Raw genomic sequence first — 17,207 nt, 5'->3', positions numbered from 1 at the left:
GTACCCCTGGAACCAATTTAAAATTGCCTACAGCCATGTGTTATTATTTTAGGCCTTCGATGCCTGTCTGCGGTCACTCCTTCCACTAGGCCTCCACTGACCACACCACTGCTGCCCGTGTACCCCTGTAACCAATTTAAAATTGCCTACAGCCATGTGTTATTATTTTAGGCCTTCGATGCCTGTCTGCGGTGACTCCTTCCACTAGGCCTCCACTGACCACACCACTGCTGCCCGTGTACCCCTGGAACCAATTTAAAATTGCCTACAGCCATGTGTTATTATTTTAGGCCTTCGATGCCTGTCTGCGGTCACTCCTTCCACTAGGCCTCCACTGACCACACCACTGCTGCCCGTGTACCCCTGTAACCAATTTAAAATTGCCTACAGCCATGTGTTATTATTTTAGGCCTTCGATGCCTGTTTGCGGTGACTCCTTCCACTAGGCCTCCACTGACCACACCACTGCTGCCCGTGTACCCCTGGAACCAATTTAAAATTGCCTACAGCCATGTGTTATTATTTTAGGCCTTCGATGCCTGTCTGCGGTCACTCCTTCCACTAGGCCTCCACTGACCACACCACTGCTGCCCGTGTACCCCTGGAACCAATTTAAAATTGCCTACAGCCATGTGTTATTATTTTAGGCCTTCGATGCCTGTCTGCGGTCACTCCTTCCACTAGGCCTCCACTGACCACACCACTGCTGCCCGTGTACCTCTGTAACCAATTTAAAATTGCCTACAGCCATGTGTTATTATTTTAGGCCTTCGATGCCTGTCTGTGGTCACTCCTTCCACTAGGCCTCCACTGACCACACCACTGCTGCCCGTGTACCCCTGGAACCAATTTAAAATTGCCTACAGCCATGTGTTATTATTTTAGGCCTTCGATGCCTGTCTGCGGTCACTCCTTCCACTAGGCCTCCACTGACCACACCACTGCTGCCCGTGTACCCCTGTAACCAATTTAAAATTGCCTACAGCCATGTGTTATTATTTTAGGCCTTCGATGCCTGTCTGCGGTTACTCCTTCCACTAGGCCTCCACTGACCACACCACTGCTGCCCGTGTACCCCTGTAACCAATTTAAAATTGCCTACAGCCATGTGTTATTATTTTAGGCCTTCGATGCCTGTCTGGGGTGACTCCTTCCACTAGGCCTCCACTGACCACACCACTGCTGCCCGTGTACCCCTGGAACCAATTTAAAATTGCCTACAGCCATGTGTTATTATTTTAGGCCTTCGATGCCTGTCTGCGGTCACTCCTTCCACTAGGCCTCCACTGACCACACCACTGCTGCCCGTGTACCCCTGGAACCAATTTAAAATTGCCTACAGCCATGTGTTATTATTTTAGGCCTTCGATGCCTGTCTGCGGTCACTCCTTCCACTAGGCCTCCACTGACCACACCACTGCTGCCCGTGTACCCCTGTAACCAATTTAAAATTGCCTACAGCCATGTGTTATTATTTTAGGCCTTCGATGCCTGTCTGCGGTGACTCCTTCCACTAGGCCTCCACTGACCACACCACTGCTGCCCGTGTACCCCTGGAACCAACATCAGAAAATATAAAAATAAGTATTTTGCTTATAAAAAAGAAAATACTGGAGAGATATCAAATGCAGACATTTTAACATTAAAAACAAACACATACAACAAAAATCTGGTACAGTACTAAAAATGGCCACCAGCTACAATAACTTTCTCCTGCAAGTAGTTAACTGAAAGGTTTTTTCAATTTTAAACACAGATATGGCATCCACCGAGTGTTGTCCTGTCGCGTCTTCTTTATATTATTGCCAAGAAGATGCAAAACAATGAAAATAATAAAATCATTATTTACCAAAAAAATAGAGTAAGTCAAAACCACATTGCAAATAAACATTCATTACAAATAAAGAAGCAGGGCGCGTCCGAGGGTGAGTATATACCTAATAAGAATATAATCACCCTCGGACGCGCCCTGCTTCTTTCCGACAGCCTTCCTTCCTAAGAATCAGCCCTTCCGTGGTGTAGAGAGAGGGTTTGTTACACTCCAAGGTGTTCCCCAGGTTGCCTTTCCTGAGCTTCGATCTTCCGGCTCTCGTTTAGTAGTTGTTGGAAACTACGCTGCATTGGGCCTACAAATTAGGTATGGGGTGTAGAGAGATGGTGTGTTCCACTCCAAGGTGTTCCCCAGGTTGCCTTTCCTGAGCTTCGATCTTCCGGCTCTCGTTTAGTAGTTGTTGGAAACTACGCTGCATTAGGCCTACAAATTGGGTATGGGGTGTAGAGAGTTGGTGTGTTCCACTGTAGAGAGATGGTGTGTTCCACTCCAAGGTGTTCCCCAGGTTTCCTCTCCATTGCTTCGATCTTCCGGCTCTCGTTTAGTAGTTGTTGGAAACTACGCTGCATTAGGCCTACAAATTGGGTATGGGGTGTAGAGAGATGGTGTGTTACACTCCAAGGTGTTCCCCAGGTTTCCTCTCCATTGCTTCGATCTTCCGGCTCTCGTTTAGTAGTTGTTGGAAACTACGCTGCATTAGGCCTACAAATTGGGTATGGGGTGTAGAGAGATGGTGTGTTACACTCCAAGGTGTTCCCCAGGTTTCCTCTCCATTGCTTCGATCTTCCGGCTCTCGTTTAGTAGTTGTTGGAAACTACGCTGCATTGGGCCTACAAATTGGGTATGGGGTGTAGAGAGATGGTGTGTTCCACTCCAAGGTGTTCTCCAGGTTGCCTTTCCTGAGCTTCGATCTTCCGGCTCTCGTTTAGTAGTTGTTGGAAACTACGCTGCATTAGGCCTACAAATTGGGTATGGGGTGTAGAGAGATGGTGTGTTACACTCCAAGGTGTTCCCCAGGTTTCCTCTCCATTGCTTCGATCTTCCGGCTCTCGTTTAGTAGTTGTTGGAAACTACGCTGCATTAGGCCTACAAATTGGGTATGGGGTGTAGAGAGATGGTGTGTTCCACTGTAGAGAGATGGTGTGTTCCACTCCAAGGTGTTCCCCAGGTTTCCTCGCCAATGCTTCGATCATCATGCTCTCGTTTAGTAGTTGTTGGAAACTACGCTGCATTAGGCCTACAAATTGGGTATGGGGTGTAGAGAGATGGTGTGTTCCACTCCAAGGTGTTCTCCAGGTTGCCTTTCCTGAACTTCTATCTTCAGGCTCTCATTAAATTGTGGTTAAACGGAACAACTGCATTTGGCGTATTAGTTGGTTTGGGGCCTACTATCGGTGTCTGCCGCTCCTTGCTGTTCTCCTGGTTTCCTGTCCTGAAATTCCATTTTCAGGCGCTCGTTAAGTAGTTGTTAATGTTAGACTGCATTTGGCCTACTAGTTGGGTTGGGGCCTACTATCGGTGTCTGCCACTCCTTGCTGTTCTCCTCCACTGAACAAAGCTGTGCCGCCTGTTTACTACTGTTGCCAATTTTGAACTGCATTTCGACTACTTACTGATTTGGGCCTACTCTCTGTGTCAGCCTCTCATTCCAGTTGTCCTCCACTGCAATGCCCCCTGATTAGTCCCGTGTTACCAATTTTGAACTGCATTTAGCCCACTTTATTCTTTGGGCCTATATCTGTGTTTCCTCCTCATCCTGCCCATTGCCCAGCCAGTGATAGATGAGTCTGCTGGTACATTGACCCATAACGCAACATTTCCCGTGCACGCTACACTGCAAGATTGTGACCCTGCTGAAAGTCAGGTCCCCCTTCCCGCATACCATACCACCTTACACGGGGACAAACAGGAAGGTGCAGATGAAAGTGCAGGTTCCTTCATCAGGTGGGGTAGGAATACTAGTTGGCGACGTCACTGGCACAGGGCCTCTCATGGTACGCAAAAGTGTTGCTGCCGGTTGGAGGCGCCCCCGCTGTGCAAACACACCGCTGTACTTTGAGGGGCCCTGTGCCAGTGCCAATGCCAACGAGTGGGCCCCCCCTGCTTGCTCAGGTTCACAGCACTTGCAAAGTTGAAATACTTACCTCTCCCTGCTCCACTGCCGTGACGTGGTCCAGATTTCCTGGGCCCACTAATTACTTGAACCAGCCCTACCCACCACAACTTTAGCCAAATGACCCCCAATTTCAAATGCCTTCCAATTATTATAAGGTAAATTACGCTTGACAAGCTTCATTAAGAAGAATGGATGGTTTTGACATTAAAATGGGCACTCTAGGTGTTTTCCTGGCCCCCACTCACTGCCGACTATGCTGCCCCATTGACTTGCATTGGGTTTCGTGTTTCGGTCGATCCCGACTTTACGTCATAATCGGGCGATTTCACTCGACCCGACTTTTGAGATAGTCGGGTTTCGCGAAACCCGGCTCGACTCTAAAAAGGTCAAGGTCTCTCAACTCTAGTGGTGGCTTATCTCCCAAGAGTTAAAAAGATCGGTAGAGACCATAAGCTCCCATACATATACAATAGGAAGTTGATCCTGCAGAAATCCACAAGTTTAACTGATTTTAGGCCTCTTTCACACTTCCGTCTGGAGTGTCACGTCTCAATGCGTCGGCGAGACGTACCGACAGATGTTAGAAAATATTGGTAAAATGTGTGCAACGTTTCCAGTATTTCGACGGATGCGTCTCCAGAATTTGCATAGTGGAGAAGCAGGATTTTCTATTTCGGGACGAGAGAGAGATTGATTGATTTTTCCCCGGGTTGGAATGTGCTTCCGGGCATGCTCACAAGTAAAAACTGCATCCGTCACTGGATTCCTGCGTTTCATAGTGTGCGCAGGATCCAGTGTCCATAGCCTCCCATTCTGTGAAATGACGTATGCCACAGGAGGTGTCGGGGAACGTTTTTCCACTGCAGACAAAAAAACGTTTCATGGAACGTTTTTTGGAAAAGACAAATTCCGCAGGATCCAGTGCACGACGGACTAAACGTGTGGCCATCCGTCGCTATATGTCACTAATACAAGTCTATGAGAAAATGCAGGATTCTGCAAATTTTTTTGCAGGATCCTGTTTTCTCAAAAAACGACGGATCTCGAAGGGACTACAAAGACGGAAGTGTGAAAGAGGCCTTAGGCCTCTTTCACACTTCCGTCTTTTGTTTCACATCGAAATCCGTCGATTTTTGAGATTGCAGGATCCTGCAAAAAAAATTTGCAGGATCCTACATTTTCCCATAGGCTTGTATTAGTGACAGATTGTGATGGATGGCCATCCGTTTCATCTGTCGTGCACTGGATCCGTCGGAAAATAGCGGTTCGCTGTGGAGAGAGAAAACGTTTAGAGGGACGTTTTTTCTGCACGTCGGAAAATCGGTTAGCGACGGGTCCTGCGCTCTCCGTCGTCGGCTATAATGGAAGCAGGATCCGTCACTGACCGTCACACACAGGAATCCAGCGACGTATCACGTTTTTTCCCTCTGAGCATGGAAGGATTTTCAAGGCAGGGGAAAATCTCTCTCTCGTCACAACACTGGATGCGTTCCCTCCATTGTATCACTATTTTATTGACATCCGTCGGCACGTCTTCCCAACGCATTAGGATGGGACACTGCCGACGGAAGTGTGAAAGAGGCCTAAGTTGTATGTTTTGTCACCCGTTGCTCATGACACATGTGAATGCAGGTTACATTCCATGTGCTCAAAGTATCAGTCAGAACAGATGAATCTTGAGTAAAGGGAGCTCTATTTGCTCAAAAGAACACTAAAAGGATGTACATAGCCCCTTCCTGCAACCTCTCCCTCCACACAGTAACCATGTACTTTTATAGGCTTTTATCCCCTTAGTGACGGAGCCAAATTTTTTAAATCTGACCAGTGTCACTTTATGTGGTAATAACTCTGCAATGCTTCAACAAATCCCAGTGATTTTGAGGTTGTTTTTTCGTGACACATTATACTTTATGATAATGATAAATTTAGGTCAATATGTTTTGTGTTTATTTATAAAAAATATTAAATATTTGAGAAAAATGTTAAAAAATTAGCAATTTTCAAACTTTGAATGATTATCCCTTTAATCCAGATGTCCATACCTCAGCAAACCATTAATAAATAACATTTCCAACATGTCAGCTTTACATCAGCGCCATTTGTAAAATGTTATTTTATTTTGTTAGCATTTTAGGAGGATTAAAAATATAGCAGCAATTTTTCATTTTTTCAAGGAAATTTACAAAATTTATTTTTTTAGGGACTTATCCATGTTTGAAGTGACTTTAGGGGTCTCACATATTGGGAAACCCCCAAACGTGATACCATTTTAAAAACAGCACCTCCTGACATATTGAAAACTGCTGTCAGGTAGTTTATTAACTCTTCAGGTGTTTTACAGGAATTAATGCAAAGTGGCATGATAGGAATGAAAATGCGCATTTTTACCACCTAAGTGTCTCTAAAGGCCCCTTCACATTAAGCGACGCTGCAGCGATACCGACAACGATCCGGATCGCTGCAGCGTCGCTGTTTGGTCACTGGAGAGCTGTCACACAGACAGCTCTCCAGCGACCAACGATCCCGAGGTCCCCGGTAACCAGGGTAAACATCGGGTAACTAAGCGCAGGGCCGCGCTTAGTAACCCGATGTTTACCCTGGTTACCAGCGTAAAAGTAAAAAAAAACAAACAGTACATACTTACCTACCGCTGTCTGTCCCCGGCGCTCTGCTTCTCTGGTCTGGCTGTGAGCGTCGGTCAGCCGGAAAGCAGAGCGGTGATGTCACCGCTCTGCTTTCCGGCCGCTGTGCTCACAGCCAGTACAGGAGGAGTGCAGAGCACAGCGCCGGGGACAGACAGCGGTAGGTAAGTATGTACTGTTTTTTTTTTTTTACTTTTACGCTGGTAACCAGGGTAAACATCGGGTTACTAAGCGCGGCCCTGCGCTTAGTTACCCGATGTTTACCCTGGTTACCAGTGAAGACATCGCTGGATCGGTGTCACACACGCCGATCCAGCGATGTCCACGGGAGATCCAGCGATGAAATAAAGTTCTGGACTTTGTTCAGCGACCAACGATCTCCCAGCAGGGGCCTGATCGTTGGTCGCTGTCACACATAACGATTTCCTTAACGATATCGTTGCTACGTCACAAAAAGCAACGATATCGTTAACGATATCGTTATGTGTGAAGGTACCTTAACTTCTGAACAGATTACTACAGCAATCAGTCTCTAAGGCCGCGATTTGGTCATGAATTGCCATGTCAAACATCAAGACCACAAAATCAAGATCTGAGGGCACCAATTTGGTTAAATAGGAAGCCCCCACACTCTGTTAACCATTTATGATGTAGTCACTATTGACAGCAGCATCTAAGGGGTTAAACAGAGTTGGATGGTGCAAACACTGATCGTGGCTGATACAGCAAGTTGTCAGCTATAGTGTACAGCCCACAGCTGCTGGATTGTCACCTGTATGGGGAGGCTGTCCTCTCATATCTCTGGTCAGTTAAAAGACGTATTGGCTGTCATTAAGGGGTTAAGCTGACCAAAATGGATAATTAAAATGTGTATGATTTTTATTTTTGCTAATGGTCCAAATTTCTAAAATCAGTGCTCTTATGAAATCCTGGGGTAATTTGGTATCTATAGTTTGCATTTTAATACACACTATTGATCAATGCCATAAATAAATCATCACAAGTTGGGTTTTATGTTTGTCTCACTTAAAAAGTACATGATGAGTAAGCCGACGGCCTCGTATAGTGTTAACAGTGGATTCTCTAGTGACCCAATAAGTAGCCGCTATAGGGATTAGCATGTGAAGACAGATTACACGAATAGTTTGATGTCATCACTGGAAACTAAAATAAAATCTGGCTGGATGAATCGCCGGTGCATACAATGTTAAAAACAAAGTTAAAAGCAGGTGCCAAAGTATTTTGCATGCAGTTTCATTTCCTAGCATGGGAAGGGGAATTTTAATGTTGGAAACCACACCGTAAAGCAAGGAAAAAAACCCTAACTTTTGTTAATGTTCATAAGGGACTAAGACTTGGCTCCGGAGCAGGAATCTGTTGTTTAAACATCAGCACATGCCTATAATGTCAGTGATCCCATAATGGGCCACATCTTCGTAAAAGGTGATGAGTTAAAAGGTGCTGCTGTCTTACTGAACCCTGCACATGTTATTTTATAACAACGTAGTTTATCTTTACAGCTTTTTTTTTTTGGTTTGTGGGTCATTAAATTAAACGGTAACATTGTATTCCCTTGTAACAACCATGAAAGAACAAATCCTAGTCACATATAGGAGTAGCTCTTCCTGTCTGTGCATGGCCAGTTGGCTAAGCTCGCACAGACTCAGAATATTTTGTCCGTGAGGTGAACATTTAAAAAACAAACTCTTAACAGTCTAAAAGGCCACACAGGGACACTGAGGGTTCCAGCAGGTAGGTTTATTTTTCGCTTACTAGGGGGTTTTCATATCACAGTAAGTGATTGGACATAACTTAGATGGGCTGCCACTTACTGATTCATGGGGTTGCAGCCCACCGATCACTAGAAAAAGAAACAATCGGTTGCATAAGTCAACCACCGTTTTTACTACGAACACTCCTGACCAAGTGCTATACAGAGAACTGCAATACAGAACCATTCACTTATATTGGTAGTGAATAGACATGAGCGAACCCGAACTTAAAAGTTCGAAGTTCGTACCGGATAGTTAGTGTCAGATGCTAAACTCCAAACACAGACTTCTCCCGGAAGTCTGTTGCAGAGAGAGCGAGAGATCTTTTCCAGCTTTAAAGTTGGGATCCCATTGTTTTAAATGTGGTTCGGTTTCTGGTTTAAATTCGAATATAGTTCTGGTTCCCAAACCGACCTTTGGAATGAAGTTCGGATCGTGTACCAGAATCCGAACGTCCATGGGTCCGCTCATCCCTAGTAGTGAATGTGACACTTAAAGAGTACTTTTTTCTGGATTTCTTTTTAATGTAAACTGAGTACCTCCTCCAATAGGTTCTGGTCCTTTTGATTATGGACCATTTTTTTCTTATTTCTTCTGTGCCCTTCCATTCCAAAATTTGACCTTGTCAGAAATAAAGATGCAAATTTTCACTTCAACCACCTAGGCATATTCCACACAACTTCTTTTGTGGGCGTTTGCATTTTCTTCTCTGACCCTAGCCAATCAAAACACAGCACCACCCACATACAAGTTGTATGGTAAAGATATAATTTGCATGTTTATTACCAAGGGGCATATCTTTGAAATAGAGGGGCACAGAGCATAAAGAAAAATTGTTCCAGACTCACTGGAACAACAACAATTGAGGGAGATCCTATGTTCAAATTAAAAATAACCATACCCAGTAAAGGTCCTCTCTAAGGTGCCCATGAAACTTCAGTAACATTCGTTCCGCCTACAGATGTTCCCTTTTGAGCCCCTTCTAGAAATGTGTGCTTGGTAAAGCAAAGTTTGTATGTGATTTGAATGAAACAAGAGCACAATGCTGCTGGCATAAACCACTGGTGACAGCTTATCCCCCAGGATAAATCGGGTTTTGAAATTCATTGCATCCAATTTTTCACATGAAATGGTCTTCTAAATCCTGCCAAAATTGTCAATTTTTGTAATGTGTGTGGGCACCTTTACTGGACGCGATTAGTGATGAGCGAGTATACTCGTTACTCGAGATTTCCTGAGCATGCTCGGGTGATCTCCGAGTATTTGGATGTGCTCGGAGATTTAGTTTCTGTCTCTGTAGCTGCATGATTTACAGGTGCTAGACAGCCTGAATACATGTGGGGATTTCCTAACAAACAGGCAATCCCCACATGTACTCAAGCTGGCTAGCAGCCACAAATCATGCAGCTATGGTGACAAACTAAATCCACCCGAGCATGCTTGGGAAATCTCGAGTAGAGAGTATACTCTCTCATCAGTAGATGTGAGCAGCGGGAGTTTTTACAGCCAGTCTGCAGTTCCGCTAGTGATAACATCCTTCTAGTATACCATCTTGAAATATATTGTGATATGAAAAGCTATATAAAGAACATCTGTTACCTACAGTATAATTGCTATTAATTTTAGTTTGTGCAGGAAAAAGTATTAATATTGCAATTTGAAAACATCAAACTAAATAACCGGCTCCAAGCATCTCAGCTGATTATTACTTTTTGAATGATACTAAGGTAGTGAGGTCCTGCAGTTTGGCTGCTGAATGCAGCAGAAGACCATGCTCACAAACTGGGGAAAATAACAGCACGAGTTTGCCAGTAACCCCTCAGTGTTCCCACATTCTTATGTGTCCATTGTGTCCATTTGCCCACTAAATTGTCATGGCTTTTGGTTGCACACAACAGCCGAACAAAAGATAACTCCATTATGATGATTGCTAATTCTATGCTCTGAATGCTTATTGGTAAACATACTACCCAAGCTCACTTTCCTTACACAAGAAATGGGCAACGCTCCACACGATAAACATACTGATCCTGTAGTAACTATACTTCATTGCGATCAAGAAGTGTTAACAGATTGCAGTTATATTAAATAAACACTTTATTACAACAAATGTTAAAGTACATATAGATATAGACAATAAAATTAATTAAAAAGGTGCCTCAAACCACAAAAAAAGGAGATCAGCTGGAGCAGCATACATCAATACACAGGCAAATATATATGTGCATGACTACATATGTCCTGTCTTTCAGTTTGGATAGGTTCAAAATCAAACTAATGTACAACTTAGTGTACAGACTGCTCTGAACACCAGGGACAACAAGATAAATTATGCATGGAAATTAGATCATATCCCTACACTGGTCAACACTATCATATGAATGGACAAGAAAGCTTATGCATGAATAAGATTTGTATCTATGGCCACATGACATGGTAACATGCAATGTTAAGGTGCAGGGGCAGAGAAAAAGAAAAATACATTCCAGTGGTAGAGCAGTGTTTTAAAATGGAACACAGTAAAAGCCGTTGCAACAAGCGTACATCTAGTTCTCAGTATTCACAGTGGGAGTTCAATAAACTGTGCTTCCCTTGGGCGTGGAAGAAGCACGAGTGAAACGCGCGTCGGGGTCCGGAGATTCAGCGTGCCACTCGGTATCTTACTTTAGGAGCAGCACAGACCCAGGTAATATGTGCATTGCTCAGTTTATTGAATTCACATCCATAATTTATCTTGTTTCCCTGGTGATCAGAGCAGTCTGTATACTCAGTTGTACATTAGTTTGATTTTAAACCTGTCTAAACTGAAAGACAGGACATATGTAGTCATGTGCATATATATTTGCCTGTGTATTGATGCATGCTGCTCCAGCTGATCTCCTTTTGTGTGTTTTCTGTGGTTTGAGGCACCTTTTTAATTTAATTAATTTTATTGTCTATAATTATGGGAATTTTAACATTTGTAGAATTAAAAAGTGTTCATTTAATATAATTGCAATCTGTTAACACTTCTTGATCGCTATGTAGTATAGTTACTACTGGATTATTATGCTTATGGTTATATAGGTTCTATCTTTGGCCAAATTCTGACAATTTTGAAACGTGGGCTGTGTACAGGCCCATTGCAGGTCTCCCAACCCAAAGTCTGCAGCAGCTAGTCTGTACATCATGGTCATCTGATTTTGGCCTTCTTCTGTTTAGTGACTGGAATGCATTTTATTCATCTCAATAATACAAAATTCAATATACAATGGGGGGGTTCTTTACAAAAAAAACATCAGATTTGATCCTCTAAAACTTTCAGAAACACTATCAATTGCTCACTTTTTGAAATATCTGTATTTAGAGTGAAAACATCACCATATACATCAGGTTGTGTCCGTATATATACAGTTATATGAAAAAGTTTGGGCACCCCTATTAATCTTAAGCTTAATGTTTTATAAAAATTGTGTTTTTTTGCAACAGCTATTTTAGTTTCATATATCTAATAACTGTTGGACACAGTAATGTTTCTGCCTTGAAATGAGATTTATTGTACTAACAGAAAATGTGCAATCTGCATTCAAACAAAATTTGACAGGTACATAAGTATGGGCACCCCACCAGGAAAGTGACATTAATATTTAGTAGATCCTCCTTTTGCAAAAATAACAGCCTCTAGTCGCTTCCTGTAGCTTTAATGAGTTCCTGGATCCTGGATGAAGGTATTTTTGACCATTCCTCTTTACAAAACAATTCCAGTTCAGTTAAGTTTGATGGTCACCGAGCATGGAAAGCCATCTTCTAATGATCCCACAGATGTTCAATGATATTCAGGTCTGGGGCTGGGATGGCCATTCCAGAACAGTGTAATTGTTCCTCTGCATGAATGCCTGAGTAGATTTGGAGCGGTGTTTTGGATCATTGTCTTGCTGAAAGATCCATCCCCTGCGTAACTTCAACTTTGTCACTGATTCGTGAACATTATTGTCAAGAATCTGCTGATACTGAGTGGAATCCATGCGTCCCTCAACTTTAACAAGATTCCCGGTGCCGGCATTGACCACACAGCCCCAAAGCATGATGGAACCTCCACCAAATTTTACTGTGGGTAGCAAGTGTTTTTCTTGGAATGCTGTGTTTTTTGGCCGCCATGCATAACGCCTTTTTGTATGACCAAACAACTCAATCTTGGTTTTATCAGTCCACAGGACCTTTTCCAAGAAGAAATTGACTTCTCCAAATGTGCTTTTGCATACCTCAGCCGACTCTGTTTGTGGCGTGCTTGCAGAAACGGCTTCTTTCGCATCACTCTCCCATACAGCTTCTCCTTGTGCAAAGTGCGTTGTATAGTTGACCGATGCACAGTGTCACCATCTGCAGCAAGTTGATGCTGCAGCTCTCTGGAGGTGGTCTGAGGATTGTCCTTGACTGATCTCACCATTCTTCTTCTCTGCCTGACTGATGTTTTTCTTGGCCTGCCACTTCTGGCCTTAACAAGAACTGTACCTGTGTTCTTCCATTTCCTTACTATGTTCCTCACAGTGGAAATTGACAGGTTAAATCTCCGAGACAGCTTTTTTTGTATCCTTCCCCTGAACAACTATGTTGAATAATCTTTGTTTTCAGATCATTAGACAGTTGTTTTGAGGAGCCCATGATGCCACTCTTCAGAGGAGATTCAAACAGGAGAACAACTTGCAAGTGGCCACTTTAAGTAGCTTTTCTCATGATTGCATACACCTGGCTATGAAGTTCAAAGCTCAATGAGGTTAGAAAACCAAAAAAAGTGCTTTAGTAAGTCAGTAAAAAGTAGGTAGGAGTATTTAAAACAAGAAAATGATAAGGGTGCCCATACTTATGCACCTGTCAAATTTTGTTTGAATGCAGATTGCATTTTCTGTTAGTACAATAAACCTCATTTCAAGGCAGAAACATTACTGTGTCCAACAGTTATTAGATATATGAAACTGAAATAGCTGTTGTAAAAAAAACAATTTTTATAAAACATTAAGCTTAAGATTAATAGGGGTGCCCAAACTTTTTCATATAACTGTATCTACTATATAATTGTCTAAGGGTCACTTCCGTCTGTCTGTCTTTCTGTCTGTCACGGATATTCATTGGTCGCGGCCTCTGTCTGTCATGGAAATCCAAGTCTCTTGATTGGTTGTGGCAAAACAGCCATGACCTATCAGCGACGGGCACAGTCCGGCGGAAATATGGCCGCTCCTTTTTCCCCGCAGTCAGTGCCCTCTCCATACTCCCCTCCAGTCAGCGCTCACACAGGGTTAATGGCAGCGTTCACCGCGGTGTAACGCACTCGGTTAACGCTGCTATTAACCCTGTGTGACCAACTTTTTACTATTCATGCTGCCTATGCCGCACCAATAGTAAAAAGATCTAATGTTAAAAATAATCAAAAATAGTTATACACTCACTCTCCGTCGGATCAGGAACAGGCCTTTCTCGTTCCTCGCGACGCCCCGGTGACCGCTCCATGCATTGCGGCCTCGCGAGATGATGACGTGCGGTCTCGCGAGACCGCTACGTCATCATCTCGCAAGACCGCAATGCACTCTTTAGACCGGAGCACGCGAGGAGCGTCGGTAACCGCTTCGTTCCGGGGGCCAACGGAAGGTGAGTATATAACTATTTTTAATTTTAATTATTTTTTTTTAACAGGGATATGGTGCCCACATTGCTATATACTGCGTGGGCTGTGCAATATATTACGTGGGCTGTATTATATACTACTACGTGGCTGGGCAATATACTATGTGGCTGGGCAATATACTACGTGGCTGGGCAATATACTACGTGGCTGGGCAATATACTACGTGGCTGGGCAATATACTACGTGGCTGGGCAATATACTACGTAGCTGGGCAATATACTACGTGGCTGGGCAATATACTATGTGGCTGGGCAATATACCACATGGCTGAGCAATATACTGCGCGGGCTGTGCAATGTATTACGCGGGCTGTGCAATGTACTGCGCGGGCTGTGCAATGTATTGCGCGGGCTGTGCAATGTATTGCGCGGGCTGTGCAATGTACTGCGCGGACTGTGCAATGTACTGCGCGGGCTGTGCAATGTACTGCGCGGGCTGTGCAATGTACTGCGCGGGCTGTGCAATATAGTGCGCGGGCTGTGCAATGTACTACGCGGGCTGTGCAATGTACTACGCGGGCTGTGCAATATACTGCGTGGGCTGTGTTATACACTACATAGCCTGTGTTATACACTTTGTGGCCTGTGTCATACACTTTGTGGCCTGTGTTATACACTTTGTGGCCTGTGTTATATACTGCGTGCGTGGTACTGCGCGGGCTGTGCAATATACTACGCGGGCTGTGCAATGTACTACGTGGCTGGGCAATATACAAAGTGACTGGCCAATGTACAAAGTGACTGGGCAGTATACTACGTGACTGGGCAGTATACTACGTGTCTGTGCTGTATACTACGTGGCTGGGCAATATACAAAGTGACTGGCCAATGTACAAAGTGACTGGGCAGTATACTACATGACTGGGCAGTATACTACGTGACTGGGCAGTATACTACGTGACTGGACAGTATACTACGTGTCTGTGCTGTATACTACGTGGCTCTGTGCTGTATACTATGTGGCTGGGCAACATACTACGTGACTGGCCAATATACTACGTGGCTGGGCAATATACTACGTGGCTGGGCAATATACTTCGTGGCTGGGCAATATACTACGTGGCTGGGCAATATACTACGACACTGGGCAATATACTACGACACTGGGCAATATACTACGTGGCTGGGCAATATACTACGACACTGGGCAATATACTACGTGGCTGTGCAATATACTACGTGGCTGGACAATATACTACGTGGCTGGGCAATATACTACGTCACTGGGCAATATACTACGTGGCTGGGCAATATACTACGTGGCTGGGCAATATACTACGTGGCTGGGCAATATACTACGTGGCTGGGCAATATACTATATGGGCTGTGCAATATACCACGTGGACATGCATATTCTAGAATACCCGATGCGTTAGAATCGGGCCACCATCTAGTTTCTGTATAACTTATTATAGTTATTATAGTTAATATTCTAAGTTCTGTGAGAATGTTGTGGAATAGTTCTGCTTCCCAGCAGGACACAGGTAAAAACATGGAAAAAGAGATTAAAACTTTAAAAGTGTATGTTAAGGTGAAGGTGAATAATGGAAGGGTTAATGCATCCCGTGACATTACCTTTACTGACACCGATTCCTGTTCAGCACATATTAAAAGAATTTCCTTTACATTCCCCTTAGAAGAGGAATGACAGATCTGTCTCTGGAGCAGGAATTAGATAACACCAGGCTTCAATTTGCTCCATGTGTTGAATGTACAGGGAATAGCCCCTCCGGCCCTCTCGATTTCGCCCTCAATGCTGAAATGAAGCTGGCTCTGCTGTGGTGCTAGAACCAAGACATTTTTCTCATATTCTCTTTTATCTTTCAGTTCTTCATGACGCTACTCACACCCTTCACTTTTATGTTGGAGAAGATTGAGAGTATCCTGCCATCCAGTCTTTGGCACCAGCTGACCCGCATGTGATCATATCTCCAATGAGCAGAAGACAAGATCTGGCAACACTTAGACCAATTTATGGCAACATGTGAAATTGTGTCTCAGCAGTGGCCAAAGTCTGTCTTCTCCAGACTTCAGGATTTAAAATGCGATGACTATTCTCTCTCGAGGAAATCTGTTGGACCAGAATGAGTGGGGAAATTGTGTGTTTAACACCTATTAAAAAGTTACCTGATTGCGCCTTGTTAATGTGTTATTCCTCATCTTCTGTTCCTAACTCTTGTCACTGATGGTATCACTCAGAGTGATGAAGGGTAATTTCTACCTGCTATATTCGTTATCAACAAGAATATGTCCTTGTTAAAAATTAGGTTTTTGTGTATGAAGATACTTTGAGCTATCCTGGGCAGCCATGTTATCTTTAAAATGAGTGTGATAGCACAGAATGACTGTACAAGTACAGGCGCTTGGTGCACCCTTTGTGTGGACAAACATTTAAGTGCTCCCTTCTGTTTGGTTTCCCCCTGTCTCCACCCCAACCTCTTCTTTGATTGACAGCTCTGGCTTAATAGAACCAGAGACAGGTGGAAATAGATCAAAAACAAGTAGGTAGGAAGGTGCACTGAAATGTTTGGCCACACCAAGGGTGCACCAAGCGCCTGTACTTGGTTTGAACAGGCATTCTGTGCTGACAGACTCCCTTTAAAGTCCCTCCTTCCTTGGCAAAATTGCAATAATGGTACTGTATTACTGGGCTTTTTTGGTCTTGGGGGAGAAAGAGGTCCTTTTTTAAAAAAAAAAAGAGAGCCATAGGATTTAAGAGAAAAGTTATTGAAGAAAAATCTGGAATAGATCTGAAGCGGTTTCACTGGATATGTTTACCCTAGATGTCACACAGGCTAAAACCTGGGTTCATATGCTCTGCTTTTTTACTGTTTTTTTTAATGGACTAAGCGCTACAATAAATATGTTTTTCATAAACTGAAGATTTTTCTTGCCCGATTCCCCCTCCATTCAACATCCACTTTAAACCCATATAACAGAACCAATGGATCTGTAATGAGGGTAAAAATGACCTAATGAGAATGAAAAGTGCACTCAAAATTGATGCAAAAATGCACCATTTTACCATCTGGCATGTGCATAAGGCCTACAAACTTTTGCACATAGCCATCTTACAATTATGTTTTGTTCTGAACCTTATTAAAGGTTGTACCTCTATATCTCCAGTTACTTGTGCATTCTTATGAAAATAAACAGGGAATAAATGTACAGAGGCAATATCCCCTGCA

General features: G+C 43.6%; 1 protein-coding gene across 2 annotated transcripts in view; it reads left to right on the top strand.

Annotated features, from left to right (window-relative positions):
* The window catches only part of ST7L (suppression of tumorigenicity 7 like), a 224,845-nt gene extending 208,694 nt beyond the window's left edge, over positions 1-16,151 (top strand). For both annotated transcript variants that reach the window (XM_069761734.1, XM_069761732.1), the window contains one exon: positions 15,847-16,151. In XM_069761734.1, the coding sequence (XP_069617835.1) occupies positions 15,847-15,942 (96 nt within the window). In that variant the 3' untranslated portion in view covers positions 15,943-16,151. The remainder of the gene's footprint in view (positions 1-15,846) is intronic.
* Positions 16,152-17,207: the final 1,056 nt, after the last annotated feature.

Source organism: Ranitomeya imitator, chromosome 3 (assembly GCF_032444005.1).
Source record: "Ranitomeya imitator isolate aRanImi1 chromosome 3, aRanImi1.pri, whole genome shotgun sequence".
In the NCBI taxonomy this organism is placed as follows: Eukaryota; Metazoa; Chordata; class Amphibia; order Anura; family Dendrobatidae; genus Ranitomeya; species Ranitomeya imitator.
Note: the sequence above shows the minus strand (reverse complement) of the source record. Positions and strands in the feature narration are given on the sequence as shown.